We start from the raw sequence: 21,787 nt of genomic DNA on the forward strand, positions 1-21,787 counted from the left end.
AGGCTCCATGCTGTCAGCACAGAGGATGCGGGGCTCCGTCTCCTGAACATTGAGATCATGACCTGAGCTGAAATCAAGAGTCGGTCACTTAACTGAGCCACCTAGGCGCCCCCAAAATAAAATCTTTAAAAAAATGACAAAGAATAATGGGGTGCCTGAGTGGCTCAGTTGGTTAAGCGTCCAACTCTTTGATTTCAGCTCAGGGCATAATCTCAGGGTAGTGAGATTGAGCCCCGAGTGGGGCTCTGTGCTCGCAGTAGCATCTGCTTAAGATTCTCTTTCTGCCCCTCCCCTGCATGCATATGGACGTGCTCCCTTTCTCTCTCTCTTTCTGTCTGTCTCTCTCTCTCTCAAAGAATAAAAGTTGGGAAGTCAATCAATTAATCAACCATCCATACTCTCTCCACCCAAAGAAAACACTACTAGATTTTTGGTGCCTGGTTTTCCTGATCTTTGAATGCAAATAGAGATAGAAACAGCTTTTTATATAAATGCATTTATAATATACATATCCATGTAAATGGACCATGTTATATGCACTGTTCCGAAACTTGCTTTTTTTATTTTGCCTTTTGCTTAAAGTCATTATCTATGCCTACAGTTCTTTTTTTTTTTTTTTTTTTTTTTTAACATTTATTTATTTTTGAGAGACAGAGAGAGGCAGAGCATGAGCAGGGGAGGGGGAGAGAGAGACACACACAGAATCCGAAGGAGGCTCCAGGCTCTGAGCTGTTTGTTAGCACAGAGCCCGACGTGGGGCCTGAACTCACAAACCGCAAGACCAAGACCTGAGCCGAAGTCGGGCGCTCAACTGATTGAGCCACCCAGGTGCCCCTATGCCTACAATTCTATATCAGTATTTCCCAAAATGCTCCTCAGAAGAGTGGCTCCTTGGGATTTTTCTAATATAAAAAGGATCTCTGGTCAAACCAGCTTAGGGTAGAGGCATTCTACTTCTTCCCTTGCCCTGTTTCTGTTGTTTTCCTGCAACAAAACACTTTTGTTTTTTGTCATCCCAGGTTTTTTCCAAACCATGTTTGACTGTGGAACCCAGGGAACTGTAATTAAGAGGAGCACCCTTTATGAAATGCTGATCACCATCTCATATATATATATATATATATATATATATATATATATATATATATATATAGATGAGCGATAGATATATATATATATATTTAAGTAAACTCTTTGCCTAGCATGGGGCTTGAACTCATGACCCACAGATCAAGAACTGCATGCTCTAGGGGCACCTGGGTGGCTCAGTTGGTTGGGTATCCAACTTGGGCTCAGGTCATGATCTCATGGTTCGTGAATTCAAGCCCCACATCTGTCTTTGTGCTGACAGCTCGGAGCCTAGAGCCTGCTTTCAATTTCATGTCTCCCTCTCTCTCTGCCCCTCCCCACTCACACTCTGTCTCTCTCCCAAATAAATACACCTTAAAAAATATATTAAAAAAAAAAAAAAAAGTATTGAATGCTCTATCAACTGAGCCAGCCAGGCATCCCTGACCACCATCATTTTAATACCTATACAAGATTCCATCATGTGTGTGGACCATTCTGTATTTAACCAGGCTTCTGCTAATGGCCATGTAGGTCACTGCCATTTTTTGCTGTTATAAAAACTACTGGAGAATCATCAATATACAGATATCTTTGCCCATCTGCTTGATTATTTTTGTGAAATAAGTTTCTAGAAGTCAGTGGCTGTGTTTCAGGGGTCTACAGCTACCTACACATTCAGTGCCTCTCTAGAAAGACTCCCAGGACTTGGGATGGTTGTACTCATGGTTTATTCCTGACAAAGGATACACAGCAGGATCAGCAAGAAGAAAAGACATCAGCTGGAATCTGGAGGAATCCAGGCCTAGGTTTCTACTGTTCTTCCTCTTGCGGACATAGGGAGAGATTACGCAAAACACTTCTTTCTTAGTAATCTCCACACCCAACGTGGGGTTCGAACTCACAAACCCGAGTTCAAGACTTGCATGCTCTTACCAACTGAGCCAGCCAGGTGCCCCACAAAACGCTTTTTCCTTCAGCAGTGAAGAGCAACAATGTGTGTGCATGCTTCTGCCCAAGAAGCACACCTGCAATTCAAGGGACAGGACTTTTATTGGGGATTGGTCGTGTGGGCGCCACCGTGACCAAAAGTCCACGCTCCTAGAAGGAAAGGAGGTGTTCACCATAGATCACACTGCCCGTACGGCAATCTAGGTGACCTGGTACAGAGTAGTCAGTGCCCTAGTGAGCAAAACAGCCTCACCGATATAGGCAGCCTTCTACGAGGCGGGTTCTCAGATGCCGTTCAAGAGCAGGTCGTACAAGCAAGTCCTCCTAAAACAGCAACACCGGGGCTGCTGTGTGGGCCCAGCCCTGTACAAGCTGGGCCATTTTTGTGGACTTTCATTGAGAAGAGGGGTAACGGCGCCTGGCTGACGCTTCCTCTGTATTCTTCCATGAGTGTTTCCTTGCCTCCTGTCAGCCCTGTCCTCTGAGCTGCCTTGTGAGGGGGCTCCTCTTTCCACGTGGCTGGCTAAGACAGATGTCCTTCCTCACTGGTATCAAGAGGGTGTGGCACTTTAATTTTCTCTTCTGATTGCAGAGCAGCCTGAACATGCATTCCGCACCCAGCTACCTCTCCCAGCCTCCGCCACCTCCCCCACCCCCTCCACCACTGCCCCCACCCCCACCACCCCAGCCCCCACCACCCCCGCCCCAGAGCCTGGGCCCCCCCGGGCGTCCCAACCCTGGCGGAAATGGCGTGGTTGAGGTGTACAGTGCCACGACGGAGCCCCTGGCTGGGAGTGGCACAGTGGAGATCCAGGCATTGGGAATGCAGCCCTACCCACCCCTGGAGGTGAGCAGAGGCCGGGGCTTGGGGGGAGGGGAAGGAACTGGTCACGGTCATCATGGGTAGCTGGAACTTTTCCTGAGCACCAGCTCTGTGCCACACGCTGTGCCTGAGACAAAATCAGATCAGGGAGAGATCACATCATGGGAGAGAATCAAGCCATTTAATTTAATCAGGCCATCATGCCCGTAAACGTGAAATGCGAACCATGAGAAGGTGGCATGAAGCAGAGGGTTGTGGCAGAAATACAAACTGCCCTCAGGAAGTCCTCAGAACAGTCAGAACACCTGTGTTTTAGGGAGAGGATTCCAAGAAGTGATCGATGTGATCATTGGTCAATGATCAATTGACCACTGATCAATCTTACATTTTGAACAAGCTAGATGTATGGGTTAGTTATGGCCGAGGAAGAAATAGCCACAGAACCTCAGTGGTAGATGGCAAACCGTGTTTATTGTTCTCGCATCTATGTGGCTTGCTTTGGCAACTCTGCTGATCTTGGCTGGGCTCTCCCAGGTGTCTGGAGATGGCAGCTGTCAGCTGCTCTAGGATGGCTGGGGTGGGACAAGTTGGCCAACCCGGCTCTGCTCCAACGCATCTGTTAGCCTCCAGCGGGTTAGCCAGGCATGTTCTTGCTGCAGTGGTGGGGGTGCAGGAGCACAAGCAGAAATGTTCGAGGGCACCTCTTGAGGCTTAGGCTCGTACAGTGTCCCGTCTGTTGGTCAAAATAGGTCACAAAGCCAGCTTAGATTTAAACAGTAAGGAAACAGATGCCACATCTTGATGGGAAAAGCTGCAAAATCACACTGCAAAGGGCGTGGGTCCTGGGAGGGGTAAAGAACTGAGGCCATTATGCAATCAGTGTACCATATGTACACTGATTCCCTGCTGAAGAGCTCTGAGCTGTAAGTTCAGGGTGCTAAGAGTTCAGGACCTTCCCAGACACCAGTGCTGACTCATACTCAGTCTGGCCATACAGACATTCCGTGTCGGGGAGCATGTATATCTGAAGAGAACCAGAGCAATGGGAAAATTCTACCACCAGCCATGTGATGTGATGAGAGCCTGCAGGAGATTTGCCCTAGCCTGAGGGAATAGAGCAAGCTTCCTTTTGTTGACTTAAAAAAAATTTTTTTTTTGAGTCCGTGAGCTGCTGAGAGACTAAATAGTGGCCCGGTAGGTGAAGGGGCCAGCCCCGGAGGAGCCTTCCCATGGAGATGAGGGTACTCTTTGAGCGCAGGGCCTGAGTCTTCTTTGTTTTGGCAGCCTTAGCACCTAGCGGAGTACCTGGCCTGTGGTAGACCTGTGGTAGGTATCTGAAAATCTGAAATAGGGCCCTCTGACTTCAGTCTCCTCTCCTCTGAAATGGGAACTCCCCTTGTAGAGCTGTTGAGGGTAATGAGAGCAGACCCAGTGGCAGTCACATAATTTCTCAGTAATGACTTGAAAGGTGAATTCATCCATGTGATACCTATTTACTGAGTGCTGTATTGGTCAAGAAAGTAGGAACCCTTCTAGGTATTTCTGGCAGAGGGATTTAATACAAAAAGGTGCTTACAAAGCTGACTTCAGAAGGGCTAGATGGAGCAAAAGGCAGAGTGGGCGAGCAGCACTGATTTTCAGGTTCACGGTTGTTGCTTGGTCCAGAGGGCCAGGAAGCTACTGCTGCGCCCAGAGGTGGGGAAGCTTTAGGATTCTGTTGCTGCCCTGCCATCCTTGAGGCTGGTGGCCAGGAAGGGAATGTAGAGTTCAGCCAGCCCCTCCAACACTCAGGACTGCAAACCTTGTCTCCCACCACGGCTGCCAGGGGAAAGCAGTTTCTACTTCCCCTCTGCCTTCCAAATCTCATGCAGGTGCTTCTCATGGGCAGAACCTAATCTATGCTTAGAACCTTGCTGGCAAGGGAGTCTGGGAATGCACGTATCAGGGGAGGGCATGGAAGGGTGTAAGAATGGTGCCAAGGGCCAACAGACAAGATCCAACAGAAGCACCTACTGGTACCATATCAGATGCCCAATACATACATCTACTGATGTCAACTCTTTTGGTTCCTGGACCCAATTCCAAAGCTGGGTGGGGTCCCCCTCCACCCGCCCCAGCCAATGCCAAGCAATTCTCAGACACCAGTGCAGTGTCTAACAACTCAACTCAATTCTGATGTCATAAGCCCAGAGATCACAGCAGATTCCACAGGTTAAGGGTTCAGTCCTGCAAGACTGCCCTCACCCTCACTTTGTCCCGTTGCAAGCAACCTGTGCTTCTGACGGACAGGCTACAGATTGGAGGTTCCAGCGACCTCCTCCTTAGGTTCTGTTAATTTGCTAGAGCAGCTCATGGGACTCAGGGGAACATTTACATTTGCCAGTTTGTTAAAGGATATAATAAAAGATAATGAATCAACATCTCAATGAAGAGACACATAGGGTGAGGTGTGGGGAAAGGGAAGTGGATCTTCTGTGCCCTCTCTGGTTGTGCCACTCCCTCCACACTTCCCTATGTTCATCAGCCTGGAAGATGTCCAAACCCAGTCCTTTGGGATTTTTATGAGGCTTCGTTACATAGTCATGGTTAAGTCATTGGCTATTGGCTGATTCAACCTCCAGCCCTTCCTCACTCCCCAGAGGTTGGGGTTTGGGACTGAATGTTCCAACCCATCAGTCATGTGGTTGGTCCTCTTGGCAACCAGCCCCCCACCCTTGGGTCAGGGCCAAAAGTCACTTTTGTTTAAAAAAAAAAAAAAAAAAAAAGTCACTTTCATTAATAATAAGACAAAAAAAAGAAGACACCTATTTCACTTTTATGGCTCTGAAGCATTTCCAGGAACTGTGGATGAAGACCAAATATATGTGACAAACATATTTTGGTCATCTGAATGAACAAGTATGTGTTTCTTATATATCATTATGTTATAATGCATACATGAATTCATGGATTCAGAAATATTTATTGAATGCCTATTTTGTGCCAAGGATTACTCCAGGCTTTGAGGACTAAATAAAAGTAGACCAAAAGTCCCTGCCTTCATGGAACTAGGCAGGTAATAGATAAGTAAGTAAAATACATAATTTACTAGCGGTAAATCTACAGAGAAAAATAAAGCAGAGAAGACTAGGGAGTGAAATTTTGGATAGGCCAGCCTGGAAAAACCAATGAATGAGGAGTACACTCACTGAATTAATGAATTCTTCACAGTGCCCCAGTGTCATGATGTAAGCTTAGTGTTAACTAGGTTTGAGTGGCTCAGAATGTATTTGGTATGTCAGTTCTCAGTTGAGAGCTGCTGGCTGGTATGGCGTCAGGCAGGGTCAGTTAGGGAGGGGGTTGCTGATGAGGCCGCAGCCCCTCCTGACTTCCTGGTTCTCCTGTGCTGACAAACTGCTGCTAGTAACAGTAGTAATGGCAATAAGAGCAGCTAATGTTTATTGAGTCTTTACCACATGTCAGGCACCGTTCTAAGCTCTCTACATGTTAACTCATCTAACCTCACAACAACCCAGTGAGAGGAACACTCTGATTATCCCCATTTTACAGATGTCAACCTGAGACAGAGATGTTGAAAGACTTGGCCAAGGTCACTTAGATAATAAGTGGCAGAATCAGCATCATTTGAGCCCAGATGGCCTGGCTCCAACGCTGCTTCTAGCCTACTGGCTCCATGAAGTTCTAAGGGATTAGGATGGTGATGTAGGCGGGAAGTGGCTGAGATTAGCCAGGGCTACAGTGAGCGTCCCCCTGGCTGGTACAGCTCTTCTCCATCCTTCCCAGGCCTCTCTCCCTGATTGTGCTGTCCTTCTAGGTGCCAAACCAGTGTGTGGAGGCTTCAGTATACCCCACCCCTCCGGTTTACAGCCCCGGCAAACAGGGATTCAAACCGAAAGGACCAAACCCTGCCGCCCCCATGACCAGCGCCACTGGGGGCACGGTGGCCACCTTTGACTCCCCACCAACGCTGAAGACCCGAAGGGCCAAAGGTGCCAGTGGACTCCCAGAAGGTGGGCCTGCAGCCTGTGATGGGCATCTTTCCTCAGCATTATCCTGTCCATAAGGCTGCTTAGTTCTGGTCTTTCCTTTTATGATGGTTAGGATTGAGCTTGGTTGCATGTAATGGAAAATCCAAATTAGAGTGACTTTAAAATGATAAAGTTTTATTTATTTATTTTTTTGCCTGTGCAAAATGAGACCAGTCATGGAAATTGTGGAATTTCCATGGCAGGCAGTCTGGAAATTGTGTGCCTATATGGTCATCAGGCCCCCGCATTTCTGTCTTTCTGCTCTGCTGTCACTAGAGCAGAGCTTCTGTTATCAGGGTGCCTCATCGACTAATATGGCTGCTGGAGTTCCAGTCATCAATTTCATATTCCAGGCAGTAAGAAGGATGAAAGGGGCATCTCCCAGCTTCCAGAATTTCTGCTTGATGCTTTTATTTACATCTCATTGGTCTCAACTTAGTCACATGACCCTGTCTAGCTGTAAAGGAAGCTGAAGTGTCACTTTTAGCCAGGAACACTGATGTTCCCATTATGCAGGGGATTTATGAGGAGCAAAGGGGGGCAGTGGATATCAGGCAGGCAAGCAACAATGTCTGTCGCCCCTTCAGAGATGCTAGCAAGGGACAGGAGCAGTGTCAGAAAGTGGTGGTGGAGAGGGAGGACACAGAAATCAAGAATTTTTCAGGGGCTTTCCAGTCAACTACCTCCAACCTTCCCTTCATAAATATCTGTGTACCAGAGTCAGCGTCAGGTACTGAGGATCCAGTATTGTGGTCCATGATTTCTCTGACCTCCGTTACAGTTAATGGAAGAGACAGACAGGGAAACAGGATAACCGTTTATGGGTTGCTCCAGGCAGGAGATTGACGGGGTTCTATGATTGAGAATACTGGGGAGAGACTAGAAAATGCTGCTACCTATCCATCTAGGGATGAGAAGGAAGCAGCTTTGTGGCCCTCTGAGGGATGAGCACACCAGGCAAGGGGGAATAGCTGGTGTAAAAGCCCTGAGGTGGGACCATGCCTGAGGTCTTTCAGGGTTAGAAGGAGCCCACCGCAGCTGGATGGAGAGAACGATGAGGTTAGCAGGAAGCAGAGGATGCATAGCCCTGTAGGCCCCAGCAGAGAGGTTGGCTTTTATCCTAGGGCAGAGGGGAGCCTTTTGGGGGTTGTTCTCTCTCTCTTCCAGCCAGAGCATGTCCTGGGCTTTCCTCCTCCAGGCACTGTGAGAGGCTCACCTGTGCTCCATCCCGTGCATTTGGGGATCTGGACCTCCCAGAGTGTGGGCTTTCTGGCCCCAGGCCCAAGGGGTAGAGTGTCAGGAGGCTGCTCTTGTTGCCCTCAGTTGTACCCCCCAGCCTCACCTTCCCCTTCCCCCACCTTGTTTTTCAGCTGCAGGGAAGCCAAAGTCTCAGAAACTCAAGTGCTCATACTGTGACAAGTCGTTCACCAAAAACTTCGACCTTCAGCAGCACATCCGCAGGTACCACCGGGTGTGGTGGGCCAGGTGGCTCTGGCGGGGGCAGTGGGAGGGCATCCACAGTAGAAGCAAGGCTCCCTGCCCAGGCCCCTTGGCCAGGGTGGTGACCAAGGCCCCATCCATCCTGTCGTGGTTCTCAGACCATTGGGCCAAGTCAGGATGGTTTTCCCTCTGCTGTTGGGAGCAGCAGGAGGGATCTGTGAAAGCTGTAGGGCCCGTCCGCTAGGGTGGGGACGGTCCGAGTGGGGCGAGGTGAGGGGAGAAATGTACTTGAACTGTAGGAGCTTCACAGGTGTGAGGGGTGCCTCAGTCCTCACCTCTGCAGAAAGGACCGACCTCAAGAGCTGCCATGATCTGCGAATAGGACTACGAGTTCTGCTCACTTGGGACAAACCGTGATCCCTCCTGTCCCAAGAACACACAGGGAGCCCCTCTGGGCCTGGGTTTTTCCATCTGTGAAGTGGAGGGGTGAACTTATTTGGTGTTTCTCACAGAATGAGTTGCGTTGGTACCTGAGATGATTTTAGGTGGTTTGTGGATATGGTGTTGAGAAGTTCTGAAGGATACAGGAAATTATTCAAGTATTCGCTTTTTGGTTTCTTTCAGTCCTTAGAGAGTCAAAGGAGAAAGCCTCAGTCTGGTGCTAGTCTGTCCTGAATGCCTCTCCTATACTTGCTCGTCTTTTATAGCAAAGAGAGAGAGAAGGAGAGAGCACATGGATGCGTGTGCACGTGCACAGGCTCAGATTCCAGTCATGGCGGGCAGCAGCTTCTCACTAGACTAGGGCGTCTCAGCCTTGGCACTGTTGACGTTTTACATCACATCATTCTTTTCTGTGAGGGGCTAACCTGTGCCTGGCAGAGCGTTTAGCTGCATCCCTGACCTCTAACATGAATTAGTTGCCAGCGACACCCCTCACACCTCACCTGTAACAACCTGAAATGTCTCCAGACATTGCTGAATGTCCTCTGAAGGGCAAAATCAAACTCGGTTGAGACCCACTCGTCCACACTAGTGTGTTCAATAGAACTTTCTGCAGTGATGGAAATGCCCAAATTGGCACTGTACCCAGTAGGGTAGCCACTAACCACGTATGGCTGTTGAGCACTTGAAATGTGGCCAGTATGACTAAGAAATGGAATTTTTTCTTTTAAATTTAAATCATCCTGTGTGGCTTGCGTCAACCTTACTGGACAGTGCAGCTTTGGGTCTTAACAATACTGTTTTTTAAATTGTTGCGTTTTTTTGGTTACTTTGCATTTATGACAAGTGGTTTTCCATATACAATAACAAGAGGAAGCTCAATTTTTAAATTATTTTGAGTTGTAAAAAAGTGGGTTGATTTGAAGGAAAATACTAAATAATGATACAAATGCTGTGCTGTGACTATGCTATTTCTCCTTCAAATAATAAATCCCTATTTAGGGGCGCCTGGGTGGCTCAGTTGGTTAAGCATCTGACTTCGGCTCAGGTCATGATCTCACAGTTGGTGAGTTCAAGCCCCGAATCGGGCTCTCTGCTGTCAGCACAGAGTCTGCTTCAGATCCTCTGTCCCAGTCTCTCACTGCCTCCCCCGCCCCCGCCCCTGCTCGCCTTCTCTTTCTTTCTCTCCCTCTCAAAAATAAATAAACATTTAAATAATAATAACCATAAATCCCTATTTGGATGGGCTTAACCAATCAGGAAATGTTTTCTTTCACAGTATGAGATGGCCACAGAGAAGGTCAGTTCCAGGGCTGGTTGACTCAGTAACTCAGTAATGTCACCAAGAGCCCGGGATCTTTCTGTCTCTGGCCTGCCTGCCTCAGCAAGAGGGCTTGACTTCATGGTGTCAAGAATGATGGCCGACAGCATCTCTGTGTGGGCCTTGTTGGGGGCTGTGAGCTCCTATGTTGAGGTCACATCCCGATTCCTACATAAGGTGCTGACAAGCTTTGTTTCCTACAGCCACACCGGTGAGAAGCCCTTCCAATGCATTGCATGTGGCCGTGCCTTTGCCCAGAAGTCTAATGTCAAGAAACACATGCAGACTCATAAGGTGTGGCCCCCAGGGCGTAGCGGTGGCACTGTCTCTCGCAACTCTGTAACTGTACAGGTCATGGCCCTCAACCCCAGCAGGCAGGAGGACGAGGAAAACACAGGTAGGTGGAAGTGGGGAATACCATCGTTCCGATACCTATCCTCGGAAGCTTCATGGGTTTTATTCCTAGGTGTGTGACCTTGGGCAATCTCCTTGACCTCTCTGGGCTTCAGTCTACTTTATGTATAAAATGGCGCATCACATGAAAGGAGGGATGGCAAGTATGCGTGGCAGACTGTCTGTCCTGACTCTTCTTCTGCACTTCTCAGTGACTTCCTTCCCTGGTTTTCTCCACAGGTTTGGGCCAGACCATGTCGGGTGCCCCACAGCCCCAGGCCTTGCCCACAGCAGGTGAGGATGAGGGGGACAAGCTGGAGGCCAAGCAGGTGGTCCTCATCGATAGCTCCTACCTGTGCCAGTTCTGCCCCAGCAAGTTCAGCACCTACTTCCAGCTCAAGTCCCACATGACCCAGCATAAGAATGAGCAGGTAGGTGAGTGGTGGGCAGTGGGAGGCCACAGCCACCCTAGTTGTGAGCACTGGCTGCTGCTGAGGTCTTGAACACTGCCCAGAGAGGGACGGGAGTGGGCCTCAGTTGCCGTGAGCTATACCATCTAACCACCGGGATAGGCAGGCCAAGCTTCCCCTCGCTGGGTGGGGCTAGTTCACTGGGCCATTATGGTGCGAGGCCAAGGAAGGAAGCCCATCTCTTATTAGGGGTCATATAATGGAGGAATTGGACATGAGAAAAATTCTTAATACCCCAAGAAACTTTAATGTCTAAAAACCTACCCAGGGGGATATAGGACCACAGTCTTTTTTTTTTTTTTTTTTTTTTTAATTTTAATGTTTATTTATTTTTGAGAGAAAGACAGAGTGTGAGCAGGGGAAGGACAGAGAGAGGGAGACACAGAATCCGATGCAGGCTCCAGGCTCTGAGCTGTCAGCACAGAACCCGACACGAGGTAGAACCCACAAGCCACTAGATCGTGACCTGAGCCAAAGTTGGACGCTTAACTGACTGAGCCACCCAAATTCACCTTTTTTGAAATGTACACTTCAGTGGTTTTCAGTTTATTGATAAATTTGTGCATCCATCACCACTATCTAATTCCAGAATATTATCATCATCCCAAAAAGAAGCCCTATACCCATTAGCTGCCACTCCCCTCTTTCCCCAGTCCCTGGCAACCACTAAAACTATTCTTTGTCTCTATGGATTTGCCTATTCTGGACATTTAATATAAATGGAATCACATGATATTTGGCCTTTTGACATCATGTTTTTAAGGTTCACCCATGTATTAGCATGTATTGGTACTTCATTTTTATGGTAGAATAATATTCCGTTATATGGCCATAGCACATTTTGTTTATCTTTTCATCAGTTAATGGACATTTGGGTTGTTTCTGCTTTTTGGCTATTGTGACTAACGCTTCCATGGACACTTGTGTACAAGTTTTGTCTAAACATACATTTTCAGTTCTCTTGGGTATCAACCTAGGTGTGGAATTGCTAGATTATATAGTAACTCTATTCCAGTCTTTATTTTTTAAAATAAGTTTTATTGTTATTTTTTTCTTCTTATAAAAGTATCATGTATCCAATGTAGAATTAGAAAATTCAGAAAAATCTAAAGAATGTATAGGTTTAAAGAATGCATTTATTATATGCTGGGCACCCTGCTAAGTGCTTTACATTCAATATTTTATTTAATCTTCATAACAAGCTTAGAGATAGGCATTTTCAGTATACACAAATGAAGAAACTGAGGCCCAGAGGGGTGAAATGACACATCCAGAGTCACACTGCCAGTAACTGACTGGGTCAGGGTTCAAAGCCAGACCCTATGTCAATAACCACCTTGCAATGCACCATCCCAAGGATGCAGCACAAAATCCAGCATATTTTGTGGAGCTCCTGGGGTAGGATTGTTATTATAATTGGGATTGGTCTACACATATTATTTTGAATTGTGCTTTTTTTTTCTGATAGTGCTTTTTTTTTTAAGCTTTTTCTTTTGGATGAATTACAGATTCATAGGAAGTTGCAAAGGTGGTACCGAGATGTCCCTTATGCCCTTCAGTCAGTTTCCCTTGGTGGTTACATCTTACATAACGGCAGCATGATACCAAAACTAGGAAACTGATATTGGCATGCAGTGTGTGTATGGTTCTGTGCCATTTTACCACCTGTGCAGGTTTGCAGGGTTGTGTAACCACCACTGCCATCACAGTACAGAACTATTCCATCACCACAAAGACCTTCCTTGTGCCACCGCTCATTAGTTACACCTACTCTCCTCTTCCCTAACATCTTTAACTTCTGGAAACCACTCATCGGTTCTCCATCTTCGTGAGTTTGTCATTTTGAGAACGTTGTACAAATGGAATCATCCATACAGGGCCTTTTGAGATTTTTTTTTTTAATTTTTTTTTTTTTTTTTTAGCATTTGTTTATTTTTGACAGAGAGAGAGAGAGAGAGAGAGAGCGTGCACAAGGAAGGGGCAGAGAGAGGGGGGTACAGAGACTCTGAAGCAGGCTCCAGGCTCTGAGCTGTCAGCATAAAGCTAGATGCAGAACTCACCTGAACCACGAGATCATGACCTGAGCCAAAGTCAGACGCTCAACTGACTGAGCCACCTAGGTGCCACGAGATTTTTTTTTTTAATAAGCATAAATTCTCTTGAGATTTGTGCTTTCTATTTTTTAACCTAATTTTATCTTCTGAGAATTTTCTCATGTTGCTAATTTTAAAAAACATAATTTTTAACAGTTGTACTTTTAAAAATCCCATTGTTTTAACATTTTGGATATTAACTGTATTTTGCTGTTGTAAAAAAAACTACAGTGAGCAACACTGTAATCAAATATTCATCCAAATCTCTGGCTTATACCTTAGGATTGATTCCCAGGAGGGGGGGTTGATGAAATTAAGTTAGGATACCCATGGGGCAAATCATAGGAAACTTTGACTCAGACTGCTAACACAATTAAGAGGTTTATCATTGCACATACCAAGAAAATACAAGATTGGGCAGCTCCAGGCCTGAAACAGTCAGTTGACTCAATCCAACATCAGGGACTCTGTGTCCTTCCCACTCTTGTCTCTGCCATCTCAGGGTATGACCTTGTTCTCTACTGATGGCTTATCTGTGGTTGTGGGATGGTAGTCACTCTTTCTAGGCAGCAGTCCAGATACAGTGTTATCCGTGAGCAAAAAGGGGCTCGCTTCTCTGTGCCTTTTTTAGGGGCAAGAAAATTTCCTAGAAGCCCTCTGTAGATCTCTCATTAGTTGGAGCCAGTGCATGCACTCAGTCACTTAGGAATTCATTATTACTTGCAAATAATAAGACAACTAGCTTACTACTTAAGGTTTTACTTCCCTCATGTTATAAAAAGCTGTAAGTAGTCAATGTTGGGCTTATATAGCAGGTCAGATATGTCATCATAGACTCAGGCTTCCCCTAGTTTTCGGCCCTACCATTCTTAGCATGTGACTTCTCTCCTCAAGGTTGCATAGTGGCTGCCGTATCTCCAGTCATCACATCTGTATTCCAGTCAGGACAATTGAGAAAAGCAGAGGGGATTTCTCCTAGGAAGCCTTTGCCTTTTTGGTTCTGGGAGTAATCCCTTCTCTAAAGACCACTGCCTGAATATCACTGGCAAGAAAGGATGCAGATGGCTGACACTAGATGAAAGGGAGCCAGGGAGATCAAGTGTTTTAACTGGGCATGTTGCCACCCTGAACAAATCAGGATTCACTTTGCTAGGAAGAAGGAACATGTGGGATTGTGTAGGCAGTCAGGAATATATTTGTCAAAGTATAATTTTGGGGGCACCTGGGTGGCTCAGTCAGTCCAACTCTTGATTTTGGCTCAGGCCATGAGCTCACGGTTCATGGGTTCGAGCCCCACATCAAGCTCTGCGCTGGCAGCAAGGAACCTGCTTGAGATTCTTTCTCTCCCTCTCTGCCCCTCCCCAGCTCACGCTTGTGTGCTCGGTCGCTCTCTCTCTCTCTCTCTCTCTCTCTCTCTCCCTCCCTCCCTCCTTCCCTCAAAAATAAATAAATAAATGTTAAAAAAAGGTATACTTTTCAAAATTTAAAAACATAATTTTCATGTGAATGACATAATGAATATAAGCCAGAATTTTACAGAACTCGTTAATAAGGAAACTGGAAGGATGACAAAGCCAGTTCAAAAGAGGATATGAGACTTTGGTATTTATACCTGTGTATAATTATGTCAGTGAAAAAAGGGAATATTCAGAAAAGATTGCTAAGGTAGATGCAAATCTGGTTAATGTCCTAGACGGCAATAAAACCCATGACTTTTGGGGTTACCCTTTCTGCTTGACAAAAATCATTTACATCAAATCTGTTTTCTAGAGTAAAAATTTAACTCTAGAGTCTGGATCCTAATCAATAGTAAATAGTCAAAACAAGACCCATCCCCCGGAGAGCGAGAGGGCCGTAGGCAGGCTTGTTAGATAGCACTGCTCAAAGTGAGGTTCCCAGAGCAGCAGCTTCAGCGTTTCCTGGGCACATGTTAGGAATGCCACATATTCAGGCCACCCAGACCTGCTGAATCAGATGCTCTGGGGGTGGCACCCAGCAGTCTGTCACTGTGATGGACTCAAGTTGGAGAGCCACCACTCTAGTACAACAATGGAAGGACACGATGTCGTCCTTTTACTGTATTTCCAGGTTTGGGGTAATTTTTCTAAATCTAGCAAGGTCACACAGAGCCTGAGGGAAGGGTAATGGGGCCCTTATGACTGGCTACAGAGAGAGGACTCTATAATCAAAATAAAACAGGGCTCCGGCAGCAGGAGAGCAGGGGAACAGCCTGCCTCCCCTGCCCTGTATCTTCCCCCAAGGTGTACAAGTGTGTGGTCAAAAGCTGTGCGCAGACCTTCCCGAAGCTCGACACATTTCTGGAGCACATCAAGAGCCACCAGGAGGAGCTGAGCTACCGCTGCCACCTCTGTGGCAAGGACTTCCCCTCGCTGTACGACCTGGGCGTGCACCAGTACTCCCACAGCCTCCTGCCACAGCACAGCCCCAAGAAGGACAGCGCCGTCTACAAGTACGTGCCCTCCCACTGCCCGTACCCCCTCTCCCTGCGGGGACCCTGAGGGCCAGTGGCCTCGGTGGTTCTGACTGCTAAGGACCCGTGGGAACAGATGCTGGCCCTCCTGTCATTCTTCAACTTGGCAGATGTTTATCCTAAAAAATAATCTTAAAAAGGAGAAACCAATATTTTTTCCTTCATGGGGGGAAAAGTGTGGATTTTTTTCCCCTCTAAACTAAAAATATCATGGAAGTATTAGTTTGTCTAATAATCTACAAAATTTAGGTTATAGTCAGAATGGTACCCAGATTCGTCGAATGCAACGGAATGAGCAAGCACATGTTGGAAAGCCAAAATCATAAAAACAAGATGCATTTGTTTTTATAATCTATAAAATGCGGGTTAAAGTTGCAGCTCTATGCTGATTCTTAGGGCGGAAAGGGAATGAACCAAGTGTAGATCTCGTTTGGGGTAATTCTTTCTGACAATCCTTTACAGCATTTTAGTCTTCTGTTGCAGTCATAGGGGTCTGGCCACGTGCGTTTCGTCCTTGGATCTTCAGATCATTCTCAATGGAGCTAGCAGTCCTGTGACCATCCTCACTGAGTTTCTCTTGGTGGTTTTCTGGTCCCTCTTCCAGACTCTCTTTAGTTATCTGCATACACCCAACATCACTTTCATGACTTTGGGAAATCCCACAATTTTGCCCTGCAGTCATTTTGCTGTGACTTCTGGTAGAAGCCCTGTGACTTCTGGTAGCAGCTGCCTCATAAAACCTGGCATGTAGTACATGGGAATAGATGTTAGTGATAAGCAAAGAGGGGTATTTGTCTGGGGACTTCTCCCAGTTCTCAGTGAATATTTTCATGTTGGAATGGTTTTGCTTCTCTGTACAAACTTGTACCTATAGGGATTTGGCTGATAACCTCTGTTAGTGAGGCATAACTCCTGGGAGATACTTCTCGGGTTCAGAGATAAGTAAATACAGCCCTTGAGTTTAGAATGCACAGGCTTCTTAGGGGGATGAGTGTGTAAATGTGCTTACCATATACTTTGATAAAATGCTAACATACATGTAGATATGAGATAGAGAAGTACCACAGTGGGATGTAGGGCAGGGAAGGTATCCCTGAAGCGGTGATATCTGAACCGAGTTTTGAAGGACGAATAGGAGTTTGACAAGTAGACAGTAGGGTAGAGTGCATTCCTAGCAGGAGGAACAGCAAGTGTGGAAGTTTAGAATGATTGTTGTGTAGAGTTAAAGTGAGAGAGGATGTTTAGATGTAGCCTAGGGGATGTTTAGAAATTAGGGCCAGGATATGAAGGGCCTTGCAGAAATCACAAAAGCTTTGAGAAATTAGCGGGAGCACTGGGACTGAAATGGGTGTAGGGCAGCTTGCCCGGGGGCGATTGGGAAGTGGAGCCAGAGAGGCAGGAAACCAGACAAAGCTTTGGCCAGTTAAGGGGTAGAGATTTCTAGTTAGTGATGGGTAATTCCCTTTTGTACTCGAGGGGCATTTTATTTTGCTTTTGCCCTATCAGTTTGTTGATTATCTGTGAGTTCCTGTGGCGGTGTGGCTCTCTGGAGTGAGAAGCCAAATAAAAGGAAGGGAACATCTACTAGGGGCCAGGCTCTGTCTTAGGGACATTGATCCCTGCAATCCTGGGAGGTAAGTGGTCATATTAGTCAGCTCCAGCTGCCATAACACGATACCACAGACACATGGTCTTCTTATAAGGGCACTCTGTCAATGACGAGGACCCCACCCTCATGATCTCATCTAAACATAATCACCCCCAAAGGTCCTGTCTGTAAATACCATCACATTGAGGGTCAGGGCTTCAACATACAATTTTTGGAGGGTCACAGTTCAGTTCATAGCAGTGGTGTTCTCCCCATTTTGAAGATGAGGACACAGAGTCTCAGGGAGAAATGACTTGCCCACCAGAGTAACAATGTCAGCACAGAGCTGAGATTCAAACTCTTGTCTGGAATCTTGGAAGCCTCACAGCTCTGGCCTTGGAATCTGTAGGCTAAGGGTTGAGCCCAGTACTAATGGCTCTGTGTCTACAGTCAATTTCTTCTCCTAGGTTCTCTTACAAGGGTTACAGTGCCACTAACCCTTTGTAGCCATTGAAACTCTTGGCCCAAAAGTTACGGCCTGCCATGGCAGGCCACCATCTGGATGGCCCGAGAATGGTGTGGTGTCTTGAGTAATAATGATAAGGGCTCCGGAGCCACCTGTCTGTGCTCAAATCCCAGCTTGACTACATGCCCAGTAGATGACCTTGGCAAGGTATTTGGCCACTCTGACCCTCTGTGTCCTCATCTGTGAGATGGGGATAACTATAGTGCCTACTGTGTGGGATTATTTATGAGGATTAGTTAAGACGACTATGAGGCTCTTAGACATGATACCTGGAACAGAGTAGGTGCTCAATAAATGTCATTGCTGCAATTATCATTATTTGTACAATTTAGATATAGGTTTGGTTGCATGCAATAGAGACTCCAAATAACTGGCATAAGTGAAGTGAGAATTTATTTCTGTTTCACAGTAATGTTTGGGCAAGTAGAGTGGCTTCATACTATTTTCAGCGTCCCAGGCCACATTGGTCTCTCTGCTCTGCTCCCTTTGGACCACATTGCCTTGGCCTGCCTATGGTGCCTTCCCAAACCCCAAGCCCCTCAAGTGAGTTTTATGTGTGCCACTATATATGTGCTATATATTGGCTTTTTCCTTTTAAAAGTAAGATTTATTGTTTGTTTTTATTTTTAAAAATTTTTTATTATTTTTTATAGCAAAGAGAGGGCGTTTTTTAAAGTTTATTTATTTATTTTTGAGAGAGAGTGTGTGTGAGCAGGGGAGGGGCAGAGAGAGAAGGAGAGAGAGAATCCTAAGCAGACTCTGGGCTGTCAACACAGAGCCCGAAGTGGGGCTCAAACTCACAAGCCGTGAGATTGTGACCTGAGCCGAAGTCGGACGCTTAACCAACCACCCAGGTGCACCTATTGATTTTTTTTTCTATTTACAAAAGTTATCCACGTTCAATGCAGAGAAAAAGATTTTTTTTAATTGCACAAAAAAAACTCAAAAAAACAAAACCCCCTGCCATGCAAAGATAATCCCTCTTAACTTCTTGATACATGTTATTTGATCTGTGCCAGTACTAAGCACGTTTAGAGGTAGAACTGTCACAGGCTGTATGTGAGTCAGGTCATCCCAAACACAGTTACTGACTTCGGTGAAAATTCACTGTGCCGTCTTCCTGTCCCACAACTTCTGACAAACTGAAACGTGATGTGATCACTGTACATACGCATGGTGTGTGTTATCACAACCATAATATGGATATCTTTGCTTCTCGGCACAAACAGACCTGCCTCATCTCTTTATTTTTTTTTATTTTTTATTTTTAAGAGGCTCCATGCTCAGCGCAAAGCCCAATGCAGGGCTTGAACCCATGACCCTGAGATCAAGGTCTGAACCAAGATTAAGAGTTGGACACTTGGGCCCCTGGGTGGCTTAGTCAGTTAAGCGTACGACTTTGGCTCAGGTCATGATCTCACGGTTGGTGAGTTCGAGCCCCACATCAGCCTCTGTGCTGACAGCTCAGAGCCTGCTTCAGATTCTGTGTCTCCCTCTCTCTCTGCCCCTCCCCTGCTTGCACTCTGTCTCTGTCTCTGTCTCTCTCTCTCTCTCCCTCAAAAATAAAATAAAACATAAAAAAAATTTTTTTTAATAAATAAATAAAAGAGGTGGACACTTAACCGACTGAGCCACTGAGGTGCCCCTGCCTCATCCTTTTAAATGGCTCCTTGGTATTCGGTTGTACATGCCAAATTTATGTAACTGGTCCTTTATTGCAGGATAGTTGGGTTTTTTTCCAGTTTGTCATTATTACAAACAACACTACAGAGAACAACTTTGGACATACATGTTTGGTCACTTGTAAATAAGTTCCTACAGACGCCAGTGTAGCTCAGTCAGTTAAGTGTCTGACTCTTGATTTCTGCTCAGGTCATGATTTCCCAGTTCATGAGTTGGAACCCTGCATTGGGCTCTGCACACACAGTGTGGAGCCTGCTTGGGATTCTCTGTCTCCTCCTCTCTCTGCCCCTCCCCTGCTGGCTCTCTACCCCTCTCTCTCAAAATAAATAAACATTAAAAAAAATAATAAGTTTCTAAAAGTGCTTTTGCAGGTCAAAGATCAATGGAGGAGGGGCACCTAGCTGGCTCAGTCAGAAGAGCTCCTGACTCTTGATCTCAGAGTCGTGAGTTTGAGCCCCATGTTGACTGGAGACATTACTTAAAAAAAAAAAAATAGGGGCGCCTGGGTGGCTCAGTTGGTTAAGCATCTGACTTCACCTTGCGGTTCGTGGGTTTGAGTCCCGCATCAGGCTCTGTGCTGACAGCTCAGATTCTGTGTCTCCCTCTCTCTCTGCTCCTCCCCCACTCACGTGCTGTCTCTCTCTCTCTCTCTCAAAACTAAACATTAAAAAAATTTTTTAATTAAAAAAATAGTATTTAATAGTAAAATTTCTTTTAAAAAAGATCAATGAGGGCTTTAAAAAAGATTGATTACCGACTTCAAAAAATAATTATGTGCATACAGTGCAATATTTATGAACTAAAAATGGGCATAGGATGAAAAGGAATTCCCCATCTATCCTCATCCCCTTCCCCATACCACAGACAGTCATTTTCAGGAACTTACTTTGACATAATTTCAGACTTCCAGAAAAAACATATCCTTCACCCAGATTTCCCAACTGTTAACTCTATCACATTTGCTTTATTATATTTTAAGCTATTTGGAGATTATTTGCTGGCATGATGCTCTTCTACCCTTTGTCTTTAGTGTACATTTTCTAGAAATAAGGGCACCCTGTTACATAAGCGCTGTGTAGTTCTCAAAATCAGAAAGTTAAATCAATACAGTTCTGTTGCCCAATCTATAGACCTTATTCAAAAATCTCCTATTATTTCAATAACATCCCTTATAGACAAAGAAAAATATGTTTTTTCTGGCCTGGGATCCCATCTAGGATCACACGTTGCATTCAATTATTGTGCCTTTTTATCCTCCTTTAAGCTGGAACAGTTGCTCATTCTGTCTTTGTCTTTTATGACTGTGGTATTTTTAAAGAGTATAGGCTGGTTATTTTGTAGAATGTCCTCGGTTTGGGTTTGTCGGGTTGACCTCAGGTTAGATGCAGGAGTGGCATCACACAAAGTGCTGCTCAGTCCTCAGCGCATCGTATCAGCAGGCACATGACGCTGGTTTGCCCCCACTCTGAGGATGTTACCTTGGATGACTTAGGGTGGCATTTCTGGCAGGGAGTTTTTATTTTAATGCTTATTGCTAAGCACTATTGCTTATTGCATTTTGAGCTTATTGCTAAAATACCTCCCACACAAACCTGTGTCTCCTCATTGCTAAAGCCCATGAAGTTCCTCTCCCACCTCACCAGTTTGCAAGGTCTCTGTCCCCCCAGTAGCTCTGCTCCCAGCTGACTTGCTCTTTCTTTCTTGCCATCTGGAGGCATTTAGCCTGTGGTTTTCAGAGTGTGGTCTGAAGGGGTCCCCTGGGCCTGCCACAGGTGCAGCCTGCCTGTGGGTTTTCCGTGGTGGCCCTGGTGTACCGATGTCCAGGCCCGTGTTTCTGTTTTTGGCACAAATTGCTCACCTACCTGTGAGCATTCCTCACTGGAACCTCATCATAAATGGGCCCATTGCCGGCAAATGTTTTTATAGTCAGGAGACTGGAGGGGTCTTTTCTTCAGAGTGGCTTATGACCTTAAACTGCTGTTTTGAAGGCTTGTTAACCAGTGATATTAAGAGTAGAGACTGCGGAGGGACCTGGGTGGCTTAGTCGGTGGAGCGTCCAACTTTGACTCAGGTCATGATCGCACGGTTCATGAGTTTGGGCTCCACATTAGGCTCCTGCTATCGATGTGGAGCCAACTTTAGATCCTCTATCCCTGTCTCTGCCCCTCCCCCACTTGCACTCTCTCTCTCTCAAAAATAAATAAACCTTTAAAAAATAAAGTGTGTTAAAAAAAGAGTAGAGACCACACTTACAATGCTGTTTTGATTTACAAGCTGTTTGGCACAGTTGTGTCCTTTGATTCTTGTGACAATCTTAAGAATAAACAAGAAGCAGGCCCATTTGGGATTCCTACCCCATTTTATGGATGAGGAAACTGAGGGTCAGAAATAAGAAGGTGCAAGGCCTGGACCCTTTTCTGTCTGACTCTTTCATATATAACAGATTGTCACTGGTGCTTCAAGCAGGTTAT

At 46.0% G+C, this 21,787-nt stretch overlaps 1 protein-coding gene across 3 annotated transcripts in view; it reads left to right on the plus strand.

The window, feature by feature from the left end:
• The window catches only part of ZNF341 (zinc finger protein 341), a 46,234-nt gene that overhangs the window by 12,356 nt on the left and 12,091 nt on the right, over positions 1-21,787 (plus strand). For 2 of the 3 annotated variants that reach the window (XM_060615729.3, XM_060615743.3), the window contains 6 exons: positions 2,612-2,866; positions 6,657-6,852; positions 8,241-8,331; positions 10,276-10,469; positions 10,706-10,896; positions 15,290-15,498. In XM_060615729.3, coding sequence (XP_060471712.2) covers positions 2,612-2,866; positions 6,657-6,852; positions 8,241-8,331; positions 10,276-10,469; positions 10,706-10,896; positions 15,290-15,498 — 1,136 coding nt within the window. The remainder of the gene's footprint in view (positions 1-2,611; positions 2,867-6,656; positions 6,853-8,240; positions 8,332-10,275; positions 10,470-10,705; positions 10,897-15,289; positions 15,499-21,787) is intronic. The other variant, XM_060615735.3, reaches the window with a different exon arrangement.

This window comes from Panthera onca, chromosome A3 (assembly GCF_046562875.1).
Source record: "Panthera onca isolate mPanOnc1 chromosome A3, mPanOnc1 haplotype 2, whole genome shotgun sequence".
Taxonomy (NCBI): Eukaryota; Metazoa; Chordata; class Mammalia; order Carnivora; family Felidae; genus Panthera; species Panthera onca.